Below are 24768 nucleotides of genomic sequence, written 5' to 3' on the forward strand. Positions count from 1 at the left end.
TGATTTCTTTAACACATACCCTGTTCGTGCTCCAAAAGCTGCAGAGCCTCAACCCCATTGCTCCCGGAGGGCCCAGCTCCCAGCTCGGAAACAGACTCCGCCTCCAGATCCAGAGAGGACACAGAGTTGGAACGGTTGGACGGTCCTTAGGGAGGAAAGTTAACATGTCAACACATTTCTGTCATGTGCCATTATTTGTCACGAACTCATTATTTTAAAACCACCAAAGTAGCTGATTAAATTTCACTACTTTGGAGGAAAAATGAAAAACAGGGACACATTTAACTGAATGTGTATAAAAAGTAGAGGACAACCATTTAGTGTCTTTGTGTTGAGTTCTTTATTTTTTTTTCTTCGTTTATTTCATTCAAAATAAAAACAAATAAAACATATAAACAATGAGAAATACATAACAAAAAATCTAATTTGAACGAAAAGGAGCAGAATGAAGAAATACATCTTATAATTTCTGCCCCCTTTTCCAGTAAAAATAATCAATTTATATATAATTACCATTTGTCAGACACACATACAGATTCATTTTAAACTTTTTCCTGTTATAAATTCCAGTGCAATCATGATCATTGATTTAATTTACATTTACATAATTATTTAGTACACTCAATTTGGAACATTTTTTGAATATATTAAATGACAGAGTTTTTTTTTATTTTCTTTTTAAGGTTATTCCATAATTTAACACCATTTACAGATATGTTCCACTCCTTAATTTTAGTTCTAAATCTAGGTTTTGTTAACACATCAGTTTCTTTCAGCATGTAATACTAGTTCTCTTTTCAAATATCCCCTGAATGTTTGTTGGCAGAGTACCTAAAATAGCTTTATACATGGTTTGTATGATGTTCCAGTCTTAAATCATGAAATTTCAGTCATTTATATTTAATAAACAATAAGTTTGGTGGATCTCTACAGCCACTATAATTGATGAAACTCAGAGCTCTTTTCTGTAAAATAAATAAGGGTTGTGTATAGTTTTTGTATGTTGCTCCCCTGATTTCTACACAATAAGTCAAGTATGGAAGTTTCAAACACCAGACTGCAAACTAACCCTCTGAGATTCCTTCCAAGTTGTCACTGCACAGAGAGAAGCGCAGGGTTTTGTCTGGTTTCCCGTGCATCTTAGCATCATCGGCAGAGCCGTCCCCCTGGGCCCCATCGCCCATCTGCAAGTTCAAAACCTACAGAGCAGCAGAAACAACGGCAGTTTACAAAAGCACAGCTAAACTCTTCTAGGGTTAGGGTTAATACATATTATTCTCCATCACACACAAACGTAAGTCAAACGCATAACAGACTCTTCAACGAAATAATAGTGTGTCCAGTCATCTGCCTGGGAAAGGGACATTAATTCCAGTCACATTACCTCATTCTCTGACATCATCCCGGGGACAGTCTGAGGGCCGGTTCCCAGTGAAATCACAAGCACCTCCTCTGGCACCAGCTCTTGGAGGGACTCCTGGGAGCCGGGCTCTGGCTCCACCTCCTGGGATATGTTGGTACGGCTGCGGCTGCGAGCAGCTGCTGGTTGGTGGGATGTGGAAGAAAACAGGTGTGATTTCTCACGTTTAAAACTCCTAAATAAGGCTTTAAACCCAAAACAACAACAAGCACAAAGTATAGTTATATTCTGCATGTCATACCAATGTGTTGCTCGTAATTATATTTGATAAAAACGACTGATTTCAGTAACTTTCTAAATTGTTATTAATGCCAAATTACATCTAATTCACAATAAATTAATCAGCCTATAAAAATCCTAAATAAAAACGAATCTTCAGTTTGCAACTCACTGATATGACGTTAAAGATGAGGTTGTCTCAAGAGATTAGTTCTTGTTTAGCATTAAAAAAGCCTCAAGCCTGAAAATGAAATCCTGTTTTGATGCTAAACAGCAGTTCATCAGTTAGGCTGCAAAGCTCTGGCAAAGGCATTTATTTATGTTTCTGAAAAGAAAAGCGCACACAAACGTATCTAAAATGATTTAATGCATTTAGTTTCATTACTCTGTTGCTACAACAATTAACTCAATTATTAACAGGCTGCAAAATGAAAAGGCTGAGATTGCTGATGCTAGAAAGAAGTGTTTGGCCAAACTTAGTTGGATGTTTCAGCTGTTTTTATATGTGAAGCTCTCATTTAGAGACTATAGATTATATAGTAAATAATAAACAAATTAATATATGAATATTTATCGAGGCTCCTGAATGAATAGTAGTTATTAAAAAAATCCTGAATCAATTTAATTTTAACACTTTTTGTTAAATTGTTGCCATCAATTTTATTACCAAAGAAAAAAGGTTTTGACTTTCTGACACATCCCCTAATAAGACTATGTTACGGCGATGTTACTCCTACTGGAATACATTAATAATATTTGGACTTTCGTTAACTAATAATCAGCATTTTGCAGGTGCACAGAGAATGAAATATTTCAGGAAAAAAGAACAGTTGAATGTCAAGATTCAAGTGCGAGCCTTGCCCAACCCTAAAGACGAGAAGAGGAAAGGTTTAAGAGATTTCCCCCCACTCTACCTGATAATGAACTGCCAAATTCTGCTGAATGAGGAAGCAAAAACATAAAAAGGGGAAAACAAAATGAGTGTAAACACATCTGAATTCTTACAATCAGCAAAAGTGCTGTGGGAAGCAAAACAGGCCGTGGTGGAAGTGCATGGACAACAGCAGTGCTACGTAACTGAAAGCAGGGTGGCGGTGCAGCTCTGAGAACAGACTAATGAGTGTTTTCTAACACGTAGCCTGGCGAGACAACAGATAACACGGGTTAGGTTGAGTCCAGCTCGAACACAACTGACCGGCTACCCACCAAAAGGGGTTACTAACGGAATGTGAGCAGACAAAGTGGAGGCTGTGGGGTCCCAGGATGTTATAGCAGCTAAATGTTGTCCTGGTCGGCCAGTGGCAGCACAAAAAGGAAAGAAGAAGGGCAAGGTAGGGAGTAAGAGGAAGAATCATCAGTAGAACTCAAAATCAAGTCACATCCTTAACTGAAATGGGAGCAGAAATTGTTTATTTCTATTCATACAAGTGCTGCTTTGATGCATTTCTTGGGGGAAAGCTAATGAAGGTAATCTATGCATCTATTCCATCCATTCCAATTAAAATGAGTTCATTTATTTTTGGTAATTTAATTGGTTGTCATTTCTGTAATTGAGCCTCAATCCAGGCCGTGCTAATTATCCTTATAACAAGCCGAGAAGTAGCTCATTAGCTTCCCATGAAAGACGGACTTTCACCAGCCATCACCGTTCAACTCAGCTTGTTTATTGTGCTTTTCATTAAACCAAAGATCACACTCAGATGTTCTAGCTCTTATTTTAAATGCTGGTCTTTCCACTTTCAGAGCTCTGCATCAGAAAATTACAGGAGCTTGCATCATGGTAATAAGTGTGTCCGTCAGCAGAATCTAAAAACCAGAATGCGCAGACGCAGGAAGGTACCTATGGGTAGTCTGTTCTTCTTGTTGGCTGGGGTGGTAGCGGGGGAGAGCTGGGGGGTGTTGGAGGGAGTCAGTTCTAGGCTGTTGCTCTTTACAGTACGAGACTGAGGCACGTTGGCCAGCAGGGTCTCCAGGGCCATGTGCTCCTCCTCCCGTAGGTGGTCTCCTGCCATCACACTCCGAACAAAGTCCACCTGAACAGGAAGTGGAGAGCAATCGTTCCGGGTTCATTATAGTAAAGTCTCCTATTGTCAACTTGAAGAAATGTAAAATCAACATTGTTTTACTGAACAATCACACGATAATAAATCACAGTGCATTTTGTGCCAACCACAGCCTTAAGACATGTGCTGAGCGCGCCCGAGTCCATACTTATGAGAGCACCATGTGAGCACCTGTGTGTGTACCCGCGCTTGTATATGTAAGGTTTCTCTATAGGAGCGTCCAATAGAGAGTGTGAGGGGCCACAGATCTGCCCCCCAAAGATGCATTGGAGATGGAGGGAGCTCCAAGTTTCAGAAATCCAGGAGCTGCCCCCGAACACAAGGACCCCAAGGAGACCGCGACCAGAAAAGCCCCTGCCCCCTCGAGAGGCACAGAGGATCACCTCGGGGGGCCACAACCAGCGGCCGGCAGAGTCCCGGGAGATATCAGCGGAAAGCCCACAGGCCCGCCCGCAGCCTCCCACCCCCCAGCCGGCCGAGCCCGGGACCCAGCAACCCGGTATGCAGGGGCGACCACCCTCGCTGGGGACCCAGCAGAGCCCAGGGACCCAGACCCCACCAGGCAGCCACTGGGATTGATCAGGCAGACGCCAAAAATCTTAAACCCCCTGACCCGGGAGCCACGAACACTCAGGCAGACAAAGGCACCACACTCCACACCAGGTATGGCAGGGGGAGGGGAGATGAAGATGTATAGCAGCAAAAGAAGTCCCAGGAGAAGGGAGGAGTCAAAGGCCCCACCTGACATATGCAGTTGTACGCAGACACAGGCACACACTCCCTCCCTCATGCTCACACATAATCTCATACAACCAAAGACTTACAAAAATGCACGTCGGACACCCACTCATGCTCCCCATACACACCCTATTCACTCTGGTCCCGGTACTGCTGCACACGGGGTTCAACCATTACCGGTTACCAGAGTTTGACCCTTTCTGCTGGGGTGCTGATGAGCAGGCTCCCCCGCCCAACGCTGAGCACAGCAACCCACCACCCCAGACCCCAACCAGATGGCCAGATCTCCCTCCTAGCCCCCAGCCCCAGGAAGCCAAGTGACAACAGAGGTGTGCTAAGACCCCTAGTCTCCCTCCGCCTGCTCCAATATAGTGTTTTGTGTTGTTGAGGTGTATTCCATGGCGGTGGTGAGCGGGCAGTGCGGGCATCATCTGGTGCAAATAAAATTGGGGGGCAGGTTGCCACAGGAATGCAGAAATGGGGTCCATACCCACACCCCCTGATTTGTTCACCCCCCAAGGTCCTATGTGCATGATTGTGTGATGATGTGAGGGAGCAGGAGGAGAAAAATGTGTGGGGATGGGGAGGAATGGCTGGTTGGGCTTAGCCCTCCAGGGAGCCAGCTCCCACACTGGCCCCAATAGGCACCTCTGTTGCCAAAATGCCACCCAGGGCATGGAGACCCCAGCCCATCTTGCCAGTCTTCATTTGAGCAGTCTTGAATAATTATCACAAAGTGTTCATGTATCAATTCATAGTCAAGACCACTAGGAAAGCTGCAGTTTTTATTCAAACTATTCAAACTGAAGTTTGGATTTTGTTCCCTCATATTTTTTATATTTTACAGATGTGGGCATGGGACTGCATCATCGGAGAGGGGAGAGCGGGCACCAGAGGGCAACAAAGTCCTCTGCTGCCTGCGGATAAACGGAGTAGGAAGTGACGCCACCATCAGCGCCAGCTCTGAAGATGTTTGCAGCCGCAAACAAAACGTCAGCAAGGTAAAGAGAAACCTCATCTGTGTTTAAAAAAAGAACCAAAAATGGAATTTGTGCATTAATATGCTCTGAAATGGTTTCAATGAAAAAATTGTCCCTGAGAATAACCTGATATTAAAGTATTGCAGCTGGCAGATTCAGTCTGTAACACTCAGTGTGTTTAGACGCACATCTAAGTCAATCTAGGCAGATCTAAGGTAATAGACTGGGAGCCTTTTTCCTAGTTTACATGTTCATTAGAAAACCAATCACTCAAATGAAGTTCGTTCCACTCCGATACAGTAGGTGCAGACATGCGCCCTTTTGTTTCAGTATTCTCACACTTATCTTATAGCAACACAAAAAGTAAGCAAACGCCAGTGGGAGTGAAGCACACAGAGTTAAAACAGGATATGCACAATGGCTGGAGGAAATTACAACAGCACTGCAGCACAGCTTATTGGGTACATACTGCACTGGTTGGTGGTGTTACACATGCTACTTTGTGGCGATGATTTTATCAGAAGACCACTTCTGTGGTCTCATCCCTTCTGGAAGTTACAGGCGTCAGCTCGACTGAGCCGTTTACATGCAGATGCAGTCGGGTTCCTACCTCATTATCTGTTTGCTTCAGCTTGATTAGAACCTGTTCACCTTCAGCCTGACTAACACGTCTACATGCATTTAAAACAACACCAGTATATTTAGGGCAATAGTTTGGTTTTATGTATGTACATGTAAATGCACTGAGAGCCCTCAGACTCATAAAGAGCATTTAAATGTTGCACTTTCACACCAAAACCTACCAGGGCCAGCAGCTGATTATGAGTAATGTAGACAGCAGTCCTACTGAGGCCTTCCAGAAGGTCCATTGAAGACATAGGGGGGGTCTCGACCGCTCTTCCTCCAATCACCACATCCAAAAAGGCAGCAACACAACCCTGCCAAACAAAACAATGGTGGCTTTGTACAAAGATACACAACTACTATACACTCCTTTGACGGCTCTCGGTGGTGGGGCGGGTTCTACCACCATCTTTCAAAAGATCTCCGCATGCTACTGGACAATGAACAATGTGACATACTCACTGCAACAAATGTCTGTAAACGAGGCGGTCCGCAGTTGAAGAAGGCGAAAATAAATCTTTTTCTAAAAAAAAGAACTTGAATACATCTATCTGCTCCTGATTCTAATAAAGCCCAAGTCCAAATAGTCCTAAATTTATGTAAAAGCCATTTCAAACGAGCCGTCGCCAATTTGTTCCACTATGTTGCATCATCCCGCCCACCAGACGAATAGAGGGCCCTGATTGGCCCACAAAGCAGATAAGGTGCTGTGACTGGTTCACAAAGCAGATATAGCGCTATAATTGGCCCACCATTATAGAACAATCACAGCTCTCTATGTGTTTGAAGCCCCTCTAGAAAGCTGCGATTGGCCAGCCAGAATGCTGTTAGGTGCTGTGGAGGTTCCAATGGAGCGTTCCTAGACCAAACTTTGCAAAGCAAGAATTTGGTCTAGTTCACTAGGCTAACTACTACTCACTTTGGTGCCAAGAAAATACTTTAATCACACAAACCTTATCAAACTTAGACAAACTGCTCTTCCTCCTTGGGTCTGCATCATCATCAGCCATGGCCAACTGCTGCAAAAGTTGCCCCACCTGTGCAACAAAACCCAAGCAGCGTTAGCGTAAAGCAGAACAACTTCAACGTGTAAACATGAACACACAACAATGCAGACCACTTGCCTGCATTAGATTGAAGCGAGCAACCTCGTTGATGGGTGCGTCTGAGATTATACCGTACTGCTCCGGGTTGACTACAGCCGGGCAAATGAAGCAGGTCAGGAGGAGGTCTGTACACATGGTGCGCACCTCACCCACCTCAAGGCGCTCCACGCATGATAAAGTCTTATACATCTGGGACACGATCCAGCGCAGGCTGTGAGGAAAGCAGTAGGTGTTTTGTTTTAAGTAGCCAATAAACTTGTTCACCAGAGCAACGAGTTTGGCTTCGTTGGCTTCAACAGCTGTCTGCACTCGCTGCCTGTAGTCCTCAGACCCTTTCTCTCCAAAGCGTTCGCGCTGGGCTGGAGTAAGGCGCTCCGTCACCTTGGACGGGTCGGTCTCCAGGTGGTCCTCATCCTCCACCAGCAGCTGCATGATGGGTTCATGAAGGGTGGCAGTGAGGAAGAGTTTGGCGGAGTACAGGCCCTCAGAGAACAGCTTGAAAAGGATGCTGAAGGCGCAGGTTCCCCGTCGGAGGAGACGGCGCGGGTTATCACTCTCCTTAAGCTCAAACTCTACCAGGTACCTCAACACCTGGGAAAAATGTAAAGACAAATATTTCAAGAGTCTGATAGATGTATTTTCTAATGATTAGAAATGGGTGGGATTCCTGACCTGCAGAAGGTAACTCTCATCCTCCTGCATGATGCAGTTGCCATAGAGTGAGGTGAAGACCGTATGGATGACTCCTTGGGTGTGCTCCTGGTTCAGTCTCTCTCCTGCCACGAGGCAGGATGCGACCAGTCTGGGATTTTCCCTCAACCTGGCCAGGAACTCACCATAGATTGTTTCCTGGAACCCGAGAATCTTGTATCCATCAATAAACTGTGTGTCTTCCAGCATTTTGGCATGTTGGCAGCACTCAGCGGGGGAGGCCTCCGCACTAAACAACAGAACAAAAAGGCATTAAACACATTTTACATTCAGATAACTCCCTTGGATGCTCAAAGAGGAGGTGGGCACTGACCTGGTGAGAATGAGCCGATCGAGGTTGATCCTCTGCTGCTTGGCGATCCAGGCAGCATGATACAACCTTTCAGCAGTCTTCAGCACGTCACTGTTGAGCCTCTGGATCAGCTGCTTCTCTGACGAGATGTAGAGCCGCTCCTGCTTTAGGTGGTGGGCCAGAGTGTGGATATCTGGCTTCACCATCTTCACCGGCTCACTCAGGCAGATAGGTCACGGCTGGAGGCCGAACAGAAACAGGAGGTAAATATGTTTAAAACTTTAAATAGATCAACATTTTTATACTCAATATTGAAACAGTGAAAGGAATCAAGTTACTTCACTTGACAAGAATCATCAACTGGGAAAAACAGAATCAACATGCCTGAAGTGGTTCTGAAGTCTGGGAAAACAGCCCACAGTGACTTCATCAGGTTCATTTCTGCTCATGTTTCAGTTCCACAATTGTATAAATAAATAAATCAGTTAAGACGTACTTGTTAAAATGTCAAGGTGAGTTATTGAACAGGAAGCTCTAAAGAACTCTGTCTCTGCTTTGCCCTTTAGAAGATTATTTTTTATCAATAACAATGAAATATTTTGACGTATACAATAATTATCTTAAGGTCAAGAAGCACAAACAGAATGTTTTAAGTGTCCCAACTTGTGACTTTATTTAAAGATTCATTATTTGAAGTAAGCTGGAACTTTTTAAAATGATGTTTTAAAATAAAAAAAAATAGCAAATGTGTTCATTTTCTGTGAAGGGTTGCATGAACATCAGTTTACAGTCCAATTGATGGAGGGAAGTAATTGTTTGCATTCTGTAAACTTTCCACAGCAGCTGCAACAACAATGAGAGCTAGCTTCTTCAGCGCTACACATCAGAAAATGCTAAGCACTCTTCCTCTTCAAATTTGGCACGGCCAAAATATGCAAATCAAGCAGAGTGCATGAAATCTGAATGATTTCTCAGTGAATCCTTTCCACAAAAGCACCTTTGTAATCGGCTGCCGACACTGAAAACACAGATTTAAGCGTGGAATGACACCAGACCACAGAAAACAGCCTGGGAGTGGGAAGGACTCCAAGGCTGGGTCGTTTCACACAGAATGAGAGACAACCATGATGAGTGTTTGACACGCCTGACAAACTTAAACTGGTTTATCTTTACACAGAAAATGATCAGTTCTCTACATGAAACTACAACTGTAAATTAAACATGAAATAATTTCACAACTTTGGTTCATATTTGGAAAATATATGCTGTCGACAAATCTACTTAATCTGCTGATTCCCAGATCATCTTGTCCGTGTGCATCAGTGGCACTAACTGGCTTCAGCAGTCACTGAAACTTGTGATGACCAGGATTCCTGCTGGGTCGTTTTCATTTAGGACATGGCACATAAGCAAAGTAATCATAAAAGAATTGATCAAAAGATCAAAGGTGCAGCTAGGTGGGAGTGAGGAGGTTTTTTTGTTGATGGCCGAGAGAAGTCACGCTTTTAGTTTTCAGCTGAGGCCAAAGCAAGCAGAAATGGAGGGAAGCTCTTCATGCTGCTTGTAAAATAGTTTACGTTTATTGTCTAAGACCAGGAACTGCAACCAAAAGCAGAACAGCATTGAGCTCTTTACTACTAGCCAGAAACCGTCTGAAAAAATAAACAGTTATTTCATGTCCAAGCACAAATGAATGAGTTTAACCCCGTTTTTGTTTTATGTGTTCACACATGGAGGGCAGGGCATCCCAAAAATATTTTTTCAGAATATAAAAGTATGAGTTTCATTTATAAAGTAACTCACCAGAATATTTTTTTTCATTGAAAAAAATTACTCAAAATAAATAAGTACATAAACCACTGCATTGTCCATCGGTGTGTGTACATAACATTTGATATTATTTTGTTATGATCTTATAAAACAAACATGTGGAATAATTTGCTACAGGAAGTAGTATTGATGTCACATATTTTTGTAACTGGCAGTAACCGATGGCATTCAGAATTTAATAAATCTTGTTTAAAACTTGCCGCAATCAGAAGAAAAACACATTGCTCATTGAGATAAATGTACTTGGGGTGGGGGTGTACTAGTGCACCATTTCCAGGAATTAGCCGTGAGTCGCATCCCAGCCAAGCATCAGACAGCAGGTTTTGGAGTCTTATGTCCTTATATTTGGACATGTCGCCTCTGATTGGATAACAGCAACACGACTCTACCACTCTGCAACGTTGATGTTTTATCTCCACAAACAACACAAACCTGGAGGAGTGATTCGTTGAAAACAATAACAGCTTTTGTTTTCTCAATAAATATGTTTGTCTGGTTGAGAATTTTCTAATTATTGCTAATTTTTTAAAGAATCTAATTGAAATATTAATGACCGTCTTTAAAACCTGTTCAGAACATGGCCATTTCATTTTATGTATATTATTATAAACAGAATTAAAGGTTTCTTGGTATTTTTTGCTGAACAGATTGAAAATATGTAAAAATGCTAGAAATGTACATATATAGAAACTGGTCAGCCAAGAACATTTGCATAAACGCATCAGGGAAAAAGTTATTTTTCATCCCTCCAGTAACGGATTCATACTAACAAACAACAGACGACTAATAAATGAACTCTTCCCCTCGTTAAGCCTGGACACTCATCATGAACTTCTACATGCACAATCATTTTTAAATAAGCACAATCCTCAAACAGAAGTGAAAAAGCAGCTAAACTAGACCAGCTGCTGTTTGTCCGTCAGCTCAGATGCGATCCACGCTATGCCAACCAGTGAGTCAGTCAGTGAGACCGCTGAGGAACTCTGAAGCAGAAGAGAAACCAAACAACACTCTGACAAGAATCAGAATCTAAAACGTTGAGTTACACGTGTGAATGTTAACAGATCTGAAAGAACAGGCCGATTACGTCTTTGATTACTTAAAACAAAACCAACTGTGTATCGGTTGATGTGACAGGTGTCATGGGAACAAAAATCATAAGGTGCTAAATAAGGTTCTGGGTTATTTTGGATAGGGATGTCCCGTTCCGAATTTGATATTGGAAATAGGTCCGATATCGGCTCAAAAAAGTATCGAATTGTATCAAACTGCATCAAAAATCTGACATACGCAGTCAGTTCTGTTTTAAATGTAATTCTAGCAATTCTATCCAGCAGTGCCCAGATCCAGCATACAAAGCTCATGTGATCAGAACAGTGCATCCTAGTGAAGTAGAAAGGAACAAGTGCAATGTCAGCCATGTGGTAGTATTTTTCTGTGTGGCTCAGTGCAACACCTGTCATGCACAAGTTTCCAGTGGTGGAACTGAACTGGGGAAGTTTACAAAACATGAAGATTTTCTAATTGTTTTTTTATACTTACTGTTGATGGCTTTTGTTCTCGGAGTAATATTAATTGATCAAGCCTTTCATACATTCCAGACTACGAAATAGGTAAAAGTACGTGTGATTTGTGCTAGGCCGACCGATATATTGGCCTGTCAATATACTGGGCTGATATATATTAAATTTTTTCAGCCGAAATTATTTTTACAAGCTGATTAAAAATAATAGATAAATAAATCAGGCACCTACTGTATGTGGCCAACTGCCGCCACTACTAGACTGAAGAAAGGACCTGAAGGACCCCAACAATCAATGTGCTGCTAAAATGTATACAGGGTTTCCCCCGGCGCTTTATAAGCCTGGTGGCCCGCCAGGCTTTACTTGCCCACCCGCCAGGCTAAGCATCATGCCCCGCCCCCCTCCCCGACCCTACCGTGTCCACTGACACGAATGGCGCAACAAAACTAGAGCCCTCCATCAGCTGACACTGGTGAGAAACAGCAGCGTAATGTGTGCAACCCCCAACCACCACCCCCGCTCTCACGGAGGAGCGCTACGGGACGGAGCGTGCAACCCCCCCCCCCCCCCCCCCCCCCCCCCCCTATCAGTCTGACTCTCATTTTTGCTGATATTTTATCGGACTGATATCGGCATTGGTCTGTACTGTAGGCTGCAAAAGCTGTATCGTATCGGAAGTGAAAATGTATCGGGACATCCTTAATTTTGGAACTATGACGCACAAAGAGTAAACAAGAAGAGTAAAAGGTTTGGAACATGGCCCACTTCTCCCACAACATGATCTGACACACGAACAAGCCAACCAACCAATGGAACTAATAGTTTTTTATAGATATTCTAAAAATCCACTTTCTACAAAAGGCATTTGTGACTCTGAGCCAACATCCTCTTCACATTTCTGCTGTGGATCATATCTTACACTGCTCAGAAGGATTACAGCATAACTGAATCATCTGTGACTAAAATGACATCTTCTTTTGGGAGGATTACAAGCATCTAGAACTTTGTAAAGCATTTCAGAGTAATAAATCAAAACTGAGTTCAAACAGATTTTTTTTGGGGGGGGGGGGGGGGTAAAAGTGAAGAAATAACTCTGATCTCAGTTTTCCCCAAACAGATTTATCCTTCTGATCTGGGGATCACAGAAACTTTGATGCTACAGAGCACGCACCTTTTCTCTGCTAACCCTAAAAACATCTTCCAGCTAGCACACCAGATTTCTAGCATTCCCCTTGATCAAGATCTTTCCAGTCTGGTTCACACAACTCCTCAAGTGTTTGTTGCTGAATTACCTCCACTGTCAGTGACTTTATAGACATGGAAATTTACTTAAGAGTGCAAAGCAAGTAATTACAATTTCATCACAACTATAGTTTCCCACATAAACAAAGCAAAAATTGTGTCAGCCAACAACAACAAAACCAACCCAAAGCAAAACAAAAGCTTAGTAAATACTTGTTGGACCGGTTGGGCTCAGGGTTCCCAATGCCCTTTACAAAGATTAACATAATTCTACATTTATCTGTTAGTTAATGTTTTCTTTATAGATGTGATGCACCGGTATGAAATATTTGGGCCGATATAGATATTAATATCACAGTTTGCCGATACCGATTTACTGACATTAATGCTTCTAAAATCAGCAGATTTTGTATAGAATGAAAATTATTACAGTTAAATTTATGTTTTTATGTCCACACAACACACACTTTAATGCTTCTGAGATGATTAAAATAACTGTCACGTGACTAAACAAATACACATCACCTCCCTCACCCGCTGAAACAGATAAACAGAAACAAGATGGAAAAACTATCGGATGTTAATATCGGCCCAGTTTTATTTATCAGACCGATATTGATATGTTAAAAAATGACTAACATCTGCCAATACCAATATTGATGCTGATATGTTGTGTATCCCTAATGTATTGTTTTCTTTTAACACGTCATAATCTAAAACAGCCAAATTATAACAGCTAATATAGAACAGACGTTATCTGATGATAAATGAATTAATACACATGCTTGCACACAGCAAGCTAACAAAAGTGAACTAGACACTGTTCTGCTCCAGAGCTTTTGGGTGGAAGTTGTCTTAGTGCATTATCAAAGTTATCATGATGAAACGTTAAAGAGCACCAGTGGGGTGAGCATGCTGGAGACTGGAATGCTCAGCGCCAGGCCAAAGCCTTCTGCCATTTCTTGATGATGCAAATAATCACTTCAGTGAAAGGAAATCTCAAACCACACATTTCCTGAGCACTAAGGCAACATTGCAACTCCCGTATCTGTAGTGGTTACTGATATATTATTCTGAGGCTTTGACTTAGACCAGACAATGCGCTGTCAACACTTGGGTAGTGGGATGTGCCCTACAGCAGGAGGGATACCCAAAAGAAGCCAAACAACAGCTGACAATTTTGTGCAAACAATGTGAGGTCAGTTATTGCTGGTCTTTGTCCAGTTATCTATTGCTGTGGATCACATTACTGTGTGGTACATAGCTGAAATGATTAGAACACATTCTAACAAAGTGCTGTGATGGTAGCGCCATCACACCAAAGTAAGGTCTCCCCTTTCTTCCCACAGTCCTAATCAGGTATGCTAAACGGTAAGTCTAAATCAGAGTCAAGTGGGAGTGGAGAGAGTATTCTGCCTCTTAGAGACCGACTACATCAAACAGAAACAACCTGAGAAAGGTGTGCTGATTCTGATGTTATAACAGAGAATTTAAATAAAAATCTAAGTATGAAATAACTTTCACTTTATTTTTTCTGATGTTAATCTATTTCTGTTTTGAGATCATTATGATTTTTTTATCTATGTGATTCTATGTCTGTGATAAGTGCTATATAAATAAAATGTACTTACTATAACTTAAACATTTACCATATATCCATAAACAGGTCAGTGTACCTTGGCATCCCACATCATTTTTAAAGCTATTCTGAAATGTTTATGCTATTAACAGAAAAGCTTGTCATTTTATCCAATTAATGAATATAATAAGACTTTTTTTATTTCACATCTGTTCGTAAAGTAGCCTTAAAATTTCCCAAGATTATTATTTTTTGTCATGATAATATATTCCCACCTTCACCGTCTAAATGAATGATAAAATGATCCGCACTTGTATAGCGCCTCTCAAGGTAAGGACTCCAAAGCGCTTTACACTACAGTGTATCATTCATCCATTTACACACACATTCACACACTGATGGTGATAAGCTACGATGTAGCCACAGCTGCCCTGGGGCGCACTGACAGAGGCGAGATGCATGAAAATGAGATGCATGATTTAGCTAACGTTGAGGTTTCTCTTGTTGTTAAACATAACAGCTGTGTTTATCCTGCTGAAGATATTTTCTCACTAATATTCCTATTTTCATACAGAAGCATGATCATAATTTGTATCAATACCTCTTGCTTAAGTCAAAGCACAGCACCTATATAACTGTACATTTATTGCATAGATGGTGGTTCAGGTTTAATCAGCCAAAGAAGAAAACCAGCTGCTTTAGGATGTGTCCATAAAGTCCTGTGGTCACACACAAGGCAGTCATCTTTGTTCAAAATCACGAAAATGACTCATTTCCAGACGTGGTGAAGTCAGCACGATGCAAGAAGTGCCTGTTGACTCAGATTTACATGGAGCTGATAGGAATGTAAGCATGAGTAAAAAATAGAGGAGTTATTTAAGACACGAGAATACAACTGATATGAAAAACTAATTTGTTTAGATCAAATAAAATATCAGATTGATATTTAGACAGAGAAGCAGCACATTTTTCTCCGGGATTATTTTAATAGATTTTTTAGCGAAACTATTTCATTATACGTAGTCGTTTCCTCATTTTCCAAAAACGCAACCCACAGTTGAAAGTTACAGTTATAAAAACTACCAAGACAAAATCCACCATTAAAACTACCTCTGGGACTATAATTACAATACCAATTCTGTTTAAAAATGTTTAAAATGCTACATTTGTTTATATTAAGTTGAAGGTGAAATAGGCAAAAATGTATTAATTACTTTATTCATTTGCGGCTAAAAGCTGATGAGCTGAGTTTATGTTGTCCTTGTCTTAAAGATAACAGAAAACCGAGATTTTACGAGGCAGGCAACTGGTCAGATAGGTTAACGTCAAGTTCCACCTGCTAATTTAACTTGTAAATGTTATAAATATCATTTAAAGTAGCATATTTAATAACACTTGGGCAGCTAAATGCAATGAGGGGAACAGCACTTCACGACACCCTGATACTATGTTCACAAAAGACAAAGTGTGCTTGTACTGATTTGGAGAAGGGGCACAGTAAACAACCTACTAAACTGGCTAGCACACTAGCCTGCTAACAATAACCAGGTGAACGGGGTGAATGTTTAGAAAAGCTAACGATAAGCTAGCTGGTTAGTCACGTTAGCTTAGCTTCAGGCTGCAAGGTTCTTTAAGAGCAAACGTGATCAAAAATACATGCTAACAGAACTTGAGCTACTTACCAAATGTAACTGGCCTGTAAAAGTTGATCACGACGTCCCTAAACAAGGCTGTTCATGGAATTTCTCGCGTATGAAGCACTGTGTGTTGGCGGTTAGCGGTCTCTCACTGGCTTTAGCTAAAGCGGACAAAGCTGTCATTTGCTGTCATCACGAGGAGACCTGCGCAGCACGCATGCGCACAACAGGAGGCGTTGACGGAGATTTCACAAAAATTGAAAACAAACCAGACTATTTTTATTTACTGTTGAAGATCTCTGTAAAGATCATCAAGATACATATAATATCTAATAATGTATCACGTGGGTGAGCATATGTCACATTATAGCATCTTTAAAGTTTTACTGTTGTTGGCCTTAGCTTTGAATAGTTTTGTCCTTCTTCATTATATACAATAAACCTCTGTGTGGCCCCTCTCAGTTTGTGGATGCCATAGAGCACAGAGAGGAACATATTTTGTTTATTTCAATGCGTGGTGATAATTGCAAAGTTAAATGAAAACAAATATATGTTGAACAAAATGCATTTCTTAACGAAGTGAGGTTTTCTTTTTTCCGTTTTGCTTCATTTGGGAGGTGTAATGGATGTGTTCTCCACTAGGTGATGCTCTAACAACATAAAAGTCATTGCCTTGATTGTTTACCTTTACTGTACTGATAGCCAACCACCAAAAACAATTACATGAATGATAAATAACATGTATAAACAAATAAGACTGGCATATATTTTGCAGATCTTTTTCTATCCCATCTAAATAAACACTAACATTTAATGTTCATCCATAACTACATATATAAACATTAAAACAGCTTTGTGTACATTTGTTCTATTGAAGAAAACAAAGTTAAGGCATCAAATAATATGTTTCTAAGATTGTAATGATTGGTTTTTACTCAGACTTACATACTTTTTTAATGTTTAATGTTGTAATATTGTGAACATATGAATGTTGGAACTGTGAGAAAATATAACATAAAAACCTATAAAAAAAGGAATTTCTGAAACATAACCTGTTAAATTCCATTTATTTCGTTTTATTTAGTGTAGGTTAGAAACATCACAAAATAGAAACTTGAAGAAAATCTTGCACAAAGATAGCTGTATACCGAAGAGAAAGAGCAACCTTCTATTAGCTTACAGTGGCGTTTAAAGCAGACATGTCCAAGTCCAGTGTTGCAGGTGTGTTAAGAGCATTCTTGTTTTAAAATGTATGGTCCAGTGCAAACAGCTCTTAGTTCAAAGGGATTGTTCAACACTTATAATAAAACATAAGTTTACAATATAGGTGTTAAGGTTGCTCTTTCATTGCATATGGTTTAAGAACATACTGTTGTAATAATTTCAATAAGATCTCTAGGGCATGATGTTAAAATGATCAATACATACTTCAAACCTCATATTTTTCTAAGCATCATGTGCTATTAATTAAACATAATAAATGGAATTATAAGCAATAGCAATGTTTCAAAAACCATACATAACATGCTCTGAGCTAAATTGTTTTTTTACAATGGTGTTTCAAACAACTTACATCTAAAACTGTCATGACTTTAGAAATAGCTATCCTCGTACATTGCTTTGTGTCAAATGCATTTGTTTGTTTTCATATGAAGGCCACTTCAAGCTAAGCTATTTGTACAAGAATGACATCAAGCCTTTTTATTCAATTGGATAAGCTCCAACTAAAATCTGTACTAAAATTGGGTTCAAACTAGATGGTTTGATTGTATCTTTCAATGAAATAACAAGTAAAATGGCTCCACAACTACAGTATAGCACTGAAATAATACTTTATAAATGCAAATAAACAGTTGTAATTTTACAGCCATTGAAACAGGCTCTAATGTAAGTTGCTCATCTGAATGTTGAAAAATAATATAAGCAGCCATTACAGCATGGCATCTGGCTGGGTCAGTAAATACATGGAGCTGTCAGCTGTGCACTCCCTGAATGTGTGCTTCAGATATTGTCTTTGTACATCTATAAATACCTGGATAACTGGGTTTGAGCCTATAGTCAACATGCAGGCTATTCATCCTTCTGAGTGCACCAGAATCAAAACAAGCCAAAAGCAACATAGGTCAACCTCGAAAAGTGCAATCAGGGGCTTTGTGGGGTAACACTAAGAAAAAGGAGACACATATAAGTCATGTATATACACATTTTTAAATCAGCATTCAGTCTGCTAAATCACAACATGTTATTACACTAATTACATATAATCTTCTTGACATCGTTAATATTTAGTGCTATGTTATATAATGTCATCTAAAAGGTGAGGCGTACCCAACCAGTCAAGTGACCTTGGCTCCGATGCAGCCATGATCATGCACATAAACTGCTTCCCTGTTCTCTTGTCAATCGGGTAAATCGTAGTAGGAGTGAACCTTTTGTTGCTCTCCACAAACTCACACAGCTGATTGTAGATTTTTGGGTACTCATGACGAAGGAAGACTCCCCTGGTCCTGAGCTCACGCTGGGTATTGACAAAGCAAACCTCCCTAGCTTTTCTTCCCTCCTCCCCCTCTTTGTCAATGTCTGGTGTGCCTGGAGGCGGAGTGAGAATAAGAGTTTCCATTTCGCTCTCCTTCTTCAGTACTTTTTTGTCAGGACTTGAGGAGGCCAAGGACACCTTTGCATATTTTCTAACTGTTGGTGTTTGGACCCTTGGGGAAGGTCTATTAGGCACTAGTTCACCAACAGCTACAGATACATTCAGAAGGAAACATTCACTGGGGTCATATTCATCACCTACCTGCTGCAATTCCTTGCAGTATTCACCTAGGTTGTCCTTAAAGCCATCCACTTCTCTCAAAGACAAGTATGTGGGCGACATGAGGAGGCTTTGAAGCCCAAGTTGCAGGAATTTGTCAGCGGTTTCTGGATTAGCAAACCCCAAAAAAAGGATGCCCCTTCCCCTGGAGAGGTAGCCAGCTTTAGCGATGCGTGAGAAGGCTTTGTGGATATCTGAATTCTCTCTGCAGAACTTGAGAGTGTGACGACACACACTGCTGACACGTCCATACAAACAAGTCCCCTTGTGGGTCTCCCAGTCATCCCTGCGACAGTTTCGTGAGCAGTAAAAGGTGTAACAACTGTGACAGGATTTGAAGTACAAGCAAGCGTTAAACATGCTCTCTGTCTGGTTACACTTCTTGTTTGCACACACCATTGTGTCATCTTCATCAGTGCTGTGGTCTGGAGAACATTCTTCTGCACTCCTTTGTAAAGCATCACACCCACTATCGGGATCTTTAAGTGTATCTGGGCTGGATTTAGAGGATAGGAGCTGTGTGTTGAGGCATTGATCAAGTCCAGCAGATTCTGTGTCTTTGCCATTGTCTTCTGTGACCAGTTGTTTCAGCTGATCCAAAAGATTTTCACTTGACTTTTTGCTAATAGGTGGTTTGTAGTCAACAACCAGATCAGCTAAAAGTTCATCCAATTGCTCCAGACTCTGCTGAAGAGAAAAGTTGTTGTGTTTTCTCTCTTTAGTCACGTTCGTCAAACTGGATTGCTTCTTCTGATTCTGATTCACCCTTGGAGATGGTCCTTTCTTGCTATCTGAAAAATCCCAGGTGACAGAGTGGACATCACGACGCCTGCTGTTGCCTGCACTTATGTCATTGTCTGTTATCGTGATCTCTGGAGTAACAAACCATTGTCCACTCTTGGAATTCCTCCAAGGATTGCTTGAATTCCTTTCCAATGAGTTTTCTGACAGGGACAGAGCAGCATAGCGTCTTGGTGAACTTGAAAGGTTAAGGATAACAGGCTTGGATGTAACATCAGCAGATGTCCCATGCCTTGCTTGGTGAAACAGATTCTCATAACTTTGTTCACGAGGCACAAATTGCTGTCTTTCATGTAGTGGATGGATAATATTGTCCCAAGACTTGGAGTGGTTTTTGACATCTGCTCCTAGTTGATGTGAGTCTGTATAGCTGTTGGTAAACCATGGGGACATACTAGAGTCTTGTCTTAGCCTTGGTGGTGTGGTTTGAGAGGACTGGTTAGAGAATCCAGATATACTTGAACGATACCAGTCATCTGAAAAGGCCTGAGACATTCGAGGGCGTCGGCGACCTTCTGTGTGATATGGCCTTGATGGATAGTGCTGATCCTCAGGAGAGTTGAATGGTCTGGAATAAAACAACCTTGGGCCATTCATAAGGTACGGACTGAAGTGACCGTCTTCCCCATAGTGAGCTCTAGTAAAGGGAGTCTGAGAAAAATATGACCCTGCCTCATTTGTAGAGTAGGGTCGACTATATACAGAATGAGCTGGATCTCTATTGTTGAGGTGGTCTGTGTAATATGGTCTCACAGGAAGTGTATGAACCCATCGAGTCCTTGGATCGTACTGACTTGTTGCCGTACTTCCAAAACTTGTGAGACTGGACTGATCATCCTGAAAGTATCCCCTGGAATAAGGGTGAACCGGATACCGAGCAGCATCTTCTGTGTAGAAAAACTTGGTTGGTATGTTAGGATTTGAATAAGCTCTTTGTTCTGGATTCAAGTATGGTGCTGTTGGCGATGACATCCTGCGCATGTCTAGATGCTGGTAAGATAACGGAGACATGCTGGTGGTGTAAAGATATCCCTGTCTAAAATCTCCACTGTAGCACTCGCTCGGAGTGGGTGTTGGTGAGGAGACCATTTGTCGTGGTATGTACAAACCTGACCTGCTACTGGCCTGAGAATACCTTTGCCAAAGATGGTCAGATTGTGTGCTAGAAACTCGCCTCGATGTGTGCTCCAGTACGGAGGCATCCGGTTTAATGTCCACACGGCACCGAACATGAGGTGTTATAGCAGGTTTATCTGGTTTTTCCTCCTCAAAACAGTCTGAGACATAAAGGGGAGAGTGAGGCTGAAGTTTAATTGGATGCACCTCATTCAGGAAGGCCTTGTTGGATGATTCTCGTGTTTCAGACATCTTTAAGGAATCCGAGTTAGCCTGAAGTGCATCTCTTCCTTTTCTAGCTACCGGTGGAGACACGGAGATAGGTACAGGTGTGAGGGTGGCTTTAACTCTTGGAGCACTATTATATCTTGATCTTGTTTTGGAATCTGACCACGTAAGATAGCTGGTTTTGTCTTGAGTGGTGTGCTGCTGGACCTGCTTTGTATTAAATAGATCAGGGGATGAAAACCGAAGATGCCCTGGCTGATCTAGTCCATTCCAGAGATCTTTACTTAATGCCTGAAACTCAGGTCTCTTGTACTTATACTCCATCGAGGAGGAAAAGGAAAGTGGATCATCTAACGACTCAATAAAGTCAAAACTACGGCAGTGTCTTTTGTTGATGATCTCTGATTTGTCGATCATTTTCATGTCACATTGCCTTGAGGAACGGAGAGAAACTGATTCGTTAGTGATGGGGTTAGATGTAATGTCCTGGTACAGAGTTGACGCCAGTGTTTCAGGGGGATGTGTCCTTGTCATCTTGCAGAAACTCCAAGGCTCTCCAGTTATTGTAAATTAAAGTCACAGCCTGTAGAAGAGAGAGATACAGGATTTGTTTTTTTTCTCAGCTTTAGCTGCAATGCTCTAAAAAAGGGGCACAGACTGAAATATTTACAAGAAACACACGTGGTCCTGAGAAAGTTTGAGTTTAGTCACTGATTTACCAACAAGGTCAAATAAGACAATTCAGAGAACCAAACATCCACATCCTGGCAACATTTGTTACTTTTAAAGCTTGAATGAGACAAGCGAAGTGTGCCAGTTCATCCGTCATCAATAGAGCAGTCAAGCAATTAACTTAAACTAGACAGGAAACTGTTGCACAACTGGAATTTAAAAAATGTAACAAAATACAAATTAAAAACTCCTTTTAATTGAAGTGTTTATGAAAATATTTTTATAATATATTGTATGTTAAAGATTTAAATGTAATTTTATTTTATTTTATTAGCATCATTAGCACTATGGACAAAATGTTCCAACAATGACTTTTTCTATGTCTTTCATACACATGAGCTTTCTAGCTGGCACTAGCCCATGAGCCAACCGTGAGGTACCATCTGTTCATCCCGATGAGATAGGAGAGACCAGCTCTCCCTGTCTGTCTCTACAACACACCTAAATATCACGGCTCTTTCCAACCAACCTCACACACAACCCTACACTGTTTGCCTTGTTAAAGCCAACTTGTTGGGTGTTTAAATGTGCATGATGCTGACTGTAATTCAGCTCATTTTAAAGTTTCATGTAGATAGGAAATTGCAAAGTGCAATGCATGTAGTTAGAGAGAAAAGTCTGGTTTTCTATAAACTATGTCTGAAGTTCAGCTAAATCAATATCTAAACTATGTCTGAAGTTCAGCTAAATCAATATCAGCAAATAAAAACAGTTCTTTTTAAAGGGACAATGTGCAGTTTTTATCATTAATATCTGGAAATATCCATCAAAATGTTGGTGAAAATGAATGAAACGATGCCCAATTGCTGAAAATATTGGTGGCTTCTTAACATATAACCATAAAAATCTGCTCTAAAATATATGGGAGCGGGTCTAAGTCTCAAGGCAACATCATAGATATCATGTTTCCTTCTATGGGAGCCCATGAGGACAAAACACATTTACTGATTTGTAACTAACGGTTACAAAACTTTCACCATTCATATACATTGTTGTTTTACACACTTACCTCTTCACTCACTGCCCTTGTCTGATGTGCTTGTTATATTACTGAAGTTTGCACTCCCCAGGGCTTTTTGACCCTAATGGGGATCTGTTGGTAAGGTCTTACTCCAACACAAAAATACTGCTTGATTGCAACAATTTAAGTATCTACTGCCCCCTATCGTCAGGAAAAAGACACACAGTCACTTTAAGTTAAAAAGGTAAGACAATATAAATACTGATGGAATACTGAATAAGACAATGGTTTAACACCACTGCCTTAAGGAACTGAGGAAGATTTTGATTAAAGTCTGACTTAATGACAAAAGATTTGGACACCATTTATTTGTCTTATTCTCTTTTTCAGGTTATGATGCAAAATTTCAGGCTTTCATATTTTCATTTGTGCAATCTTAAAGGCACAAGTTCCTTCTGCTCAGTTGTGTAATTTTTCGAAGCTCCTTTTAAACTCTTTCAAGCAGTAAAAAAACACATGCCACCTCCTGTCTCCATGGATACAGCACACTGAAAAGAAACCATTAAGCCTGCCTGCAGTTTGACACAGGAAAAAAATCCCACATCTGACTAAAACTAAGAATCAGCATTGTGTGCTTTAATATCTGAGTTCACTTTCAGTAAAATAATGTCATAAGAAGTTTAAAATGCCCTTGCTTTACTTTCTGCATGAGACTTTTTAAAATGGATTACGGTAACTAAACTCTACAGTGCTTTAGGTTTTCCTGACGATGATGAAGCTGATGCCGTGGGCCCGGAGGCGCATGCAGCCTTGAAGCAGCTCCACTTCTGCGCTTCTTTTATTTGGATGCTGCGGCAACGGGCCTCCGCACCTTCTGGTGCTGACCGGATGCGCACGGAAGGACACGACTGAAGATTTTTTTAATTCAAGCTGCGGGTTCAAATCAGGAAAGAGGAGCCAGAGGCTTGATTCGTCTGTAAGTTTTCTGATTTTACCGATCGAGGGCCTTACCGTCACGGCAGTGAGCTGCTCAGATGCGTTGGACATGGTGAAGCTGCAGCGCGCTCTCCCTTCGATGAGGCGCAGTCCTACTGCACCTGCTGCGCGCCTTTCGGAATAAAACACTCGCCTTTCATGATGTTATCTGAATCCCTCAGCAGCGCTCTCACTCCCGATCATGGCTTTTTCTGAGCGAGTGTGTGTGTTTGTGTGTGTGATGGAGGAGGAGGTGTGTCTCAGTTTGCGCTTGTGCGCGTCTCTGGAGGCGTGGTTGTGTGTGTTTTTAGGCGAGAGGAGGGGGTAGTTGGTGTGGGATACGAGGGAAGTCTGTCAGCAGCAATGCGGTCTGTTCTTCTGAGCTCTTAGGGGGGCTTTTTAAGTCTTTTGCTCATTCTGCAGTTAGAGATTAGATCGTATCAGCGCCCCTCTTCATCCTCTGAGATTTTTAGAGCTACAGTGAGTCAGCTACCTGCCCCCAGATTTGAGCTTCTTCCTCATTTGATTGATGACTGGTGTCCCTCCCACACACTGGGTCTGAGCGATGAGGAGAAATCTGCCTCATGCCAACTAGTGTGTGTGTGTGTGTGTGTGTGTGTGTGTGTGTGTGTGTGTGTGTGTGTGTGTGTGTGTGTGTGTGTGTGTGTGTGTGTGTGTGTGTGTGTGTGTGTGTGTGTGATGATGTAGGTATCGCAAAACCTGAGTTGATACAACATGCAGTGTTCCAATGATGATTGTATTTTTTGTGGTGAAAAATCCATCCAAACCTGAACAAATGAAAACAACATGATTACCCACTAACATTAATAACTGGCTGAAAGTGAACATTTCAGATAAAGGTCTCAGTCAGGTGGCGCAGTGGTTAGAGCTGTTGCCTTGCTGCAAGAAGGTCCTGGATTCGCTTCCCGGCCTGGGATCTTTCTGCGTGGAGTTTACATGTTCTCCCTGTGCATGCGTGGTTTAAATTGTTCTTAGGTGGGAGTACCCTGCCTGATTGCCGGTTGACTGCTGGAAATGGGCACCGGTCCCCCTGCAACCCTACATGAACAAGTGGGTTCAGACAATGGATGCATAGAGTCTCCCAGTCTCTCTGGAGGAACCTTGTCTGAATTTATTTTACAGAACATGTTAAATTTAGCCACACTGAAGGATTTT

General features: G+C 41.4%; 2 protein-coding genes across 12 annotated transcripts in view; both read right to left on the reverse strand.

Annotated features, from left to right (window-relative positions):
* gapvd1 (GTPase activating protein and VPS9 domains 1) overlaps positions 1 to 16151 on the reverse strand; it is a 37142-nt gene extending 20991 nt beyond the window's left edge. For 3 of the 11 annotated variants that reach the window (XM_015972165.3, XM_015972166.3, XM_015972163.3), the window contains exons 1-11: positions 16010 to 16151; positions 8175 to 8392; positions 7823 to 8090; positions 7169 to 7741; positions 6998 to 7081; positions 6224 to 6358; positions 3480 to 3672; positions 2846 to 2926; positions 1385 to 1542; positions 1070 to 1199; positions 20 to 145 (exon numbers count right to left, since the gene is read on the reverse strand). In XM_015972165.3, the coding sequence (XP_015827651.3) occupies positions 20 to 145; positions 1070 to 1199; positions 1385 to 1542; positions 2846 to 2926; positions 3480 to 3672; positions 6224 to 6358; positions 6998 to 7081; positions 7169 to 7741; positions 7823 to 8090; positions 8175 to 8359 (1933 nt within the window). In that variant the 5' untranslated portion in view covers positions 8360 to 8392; positions 16010 to 16151. Of the gene's footprint in view, positions 1 to 19; positions 146 to 1069; positions 1200 to 1384; positions 1543 to 2553; positions 2578 to 2845; positions 2927 to 3479; positions 3673 to 6223; positions 6359 to 6997; positions 7082 to 7168; positions 7742 to 7822; positions 8091 to 8174; positions 8393 to 16009 lie in introns of all 11 variants that reach the window. The other 8 variants (XM_054731369.2, XM_015972171.3, XM_054731368.2 and 5 more) reach the window with 7 other exon arrangements.
* Positions 16152 to 18097: 1946 nt separating this feature from the next.
* On the reverse strand, positions 18098 to 23767 carry unm_hu7912 (un-named hu7912). Its single transcript, XM_015972173.3, has 2 exons — positions 23629 to 23767; positions 18098 to 21507 (listed from the first exon to the last, which is right to left on the reverse strand). Exon 2 carries the CDS (start codon positions 21456 to 21458, stop codon positions 18261 to 18263), a length of 3198 nt encoding a protein of 1065 aa, XP_015827659.3. The 5' UTR covers positions 21459 to 21507; positions 23629 to 23767; the 3' UTR covers positions 18098 to 18260.
* Between the last annotated feature and the right edge of the window lie 1001 nt (positions 23768 to 24768).

The sequence above is a fragment of the Nothobranchius furzeri genome, chromosome 17 (genome assembly GCF_043380555.1).
Source record: "Nothobranchius furzeri strain GRZ-AD chromosome 17, NfurGRZ-RIMD1, whole genome shotgun sequence".
NCBI lineage: Eukaryota > Metazoa > Chordata > Actinopteri > Cyprinodontiformes > Nothobranchiidae > Nothobranchius > Nothobranchius furzeri.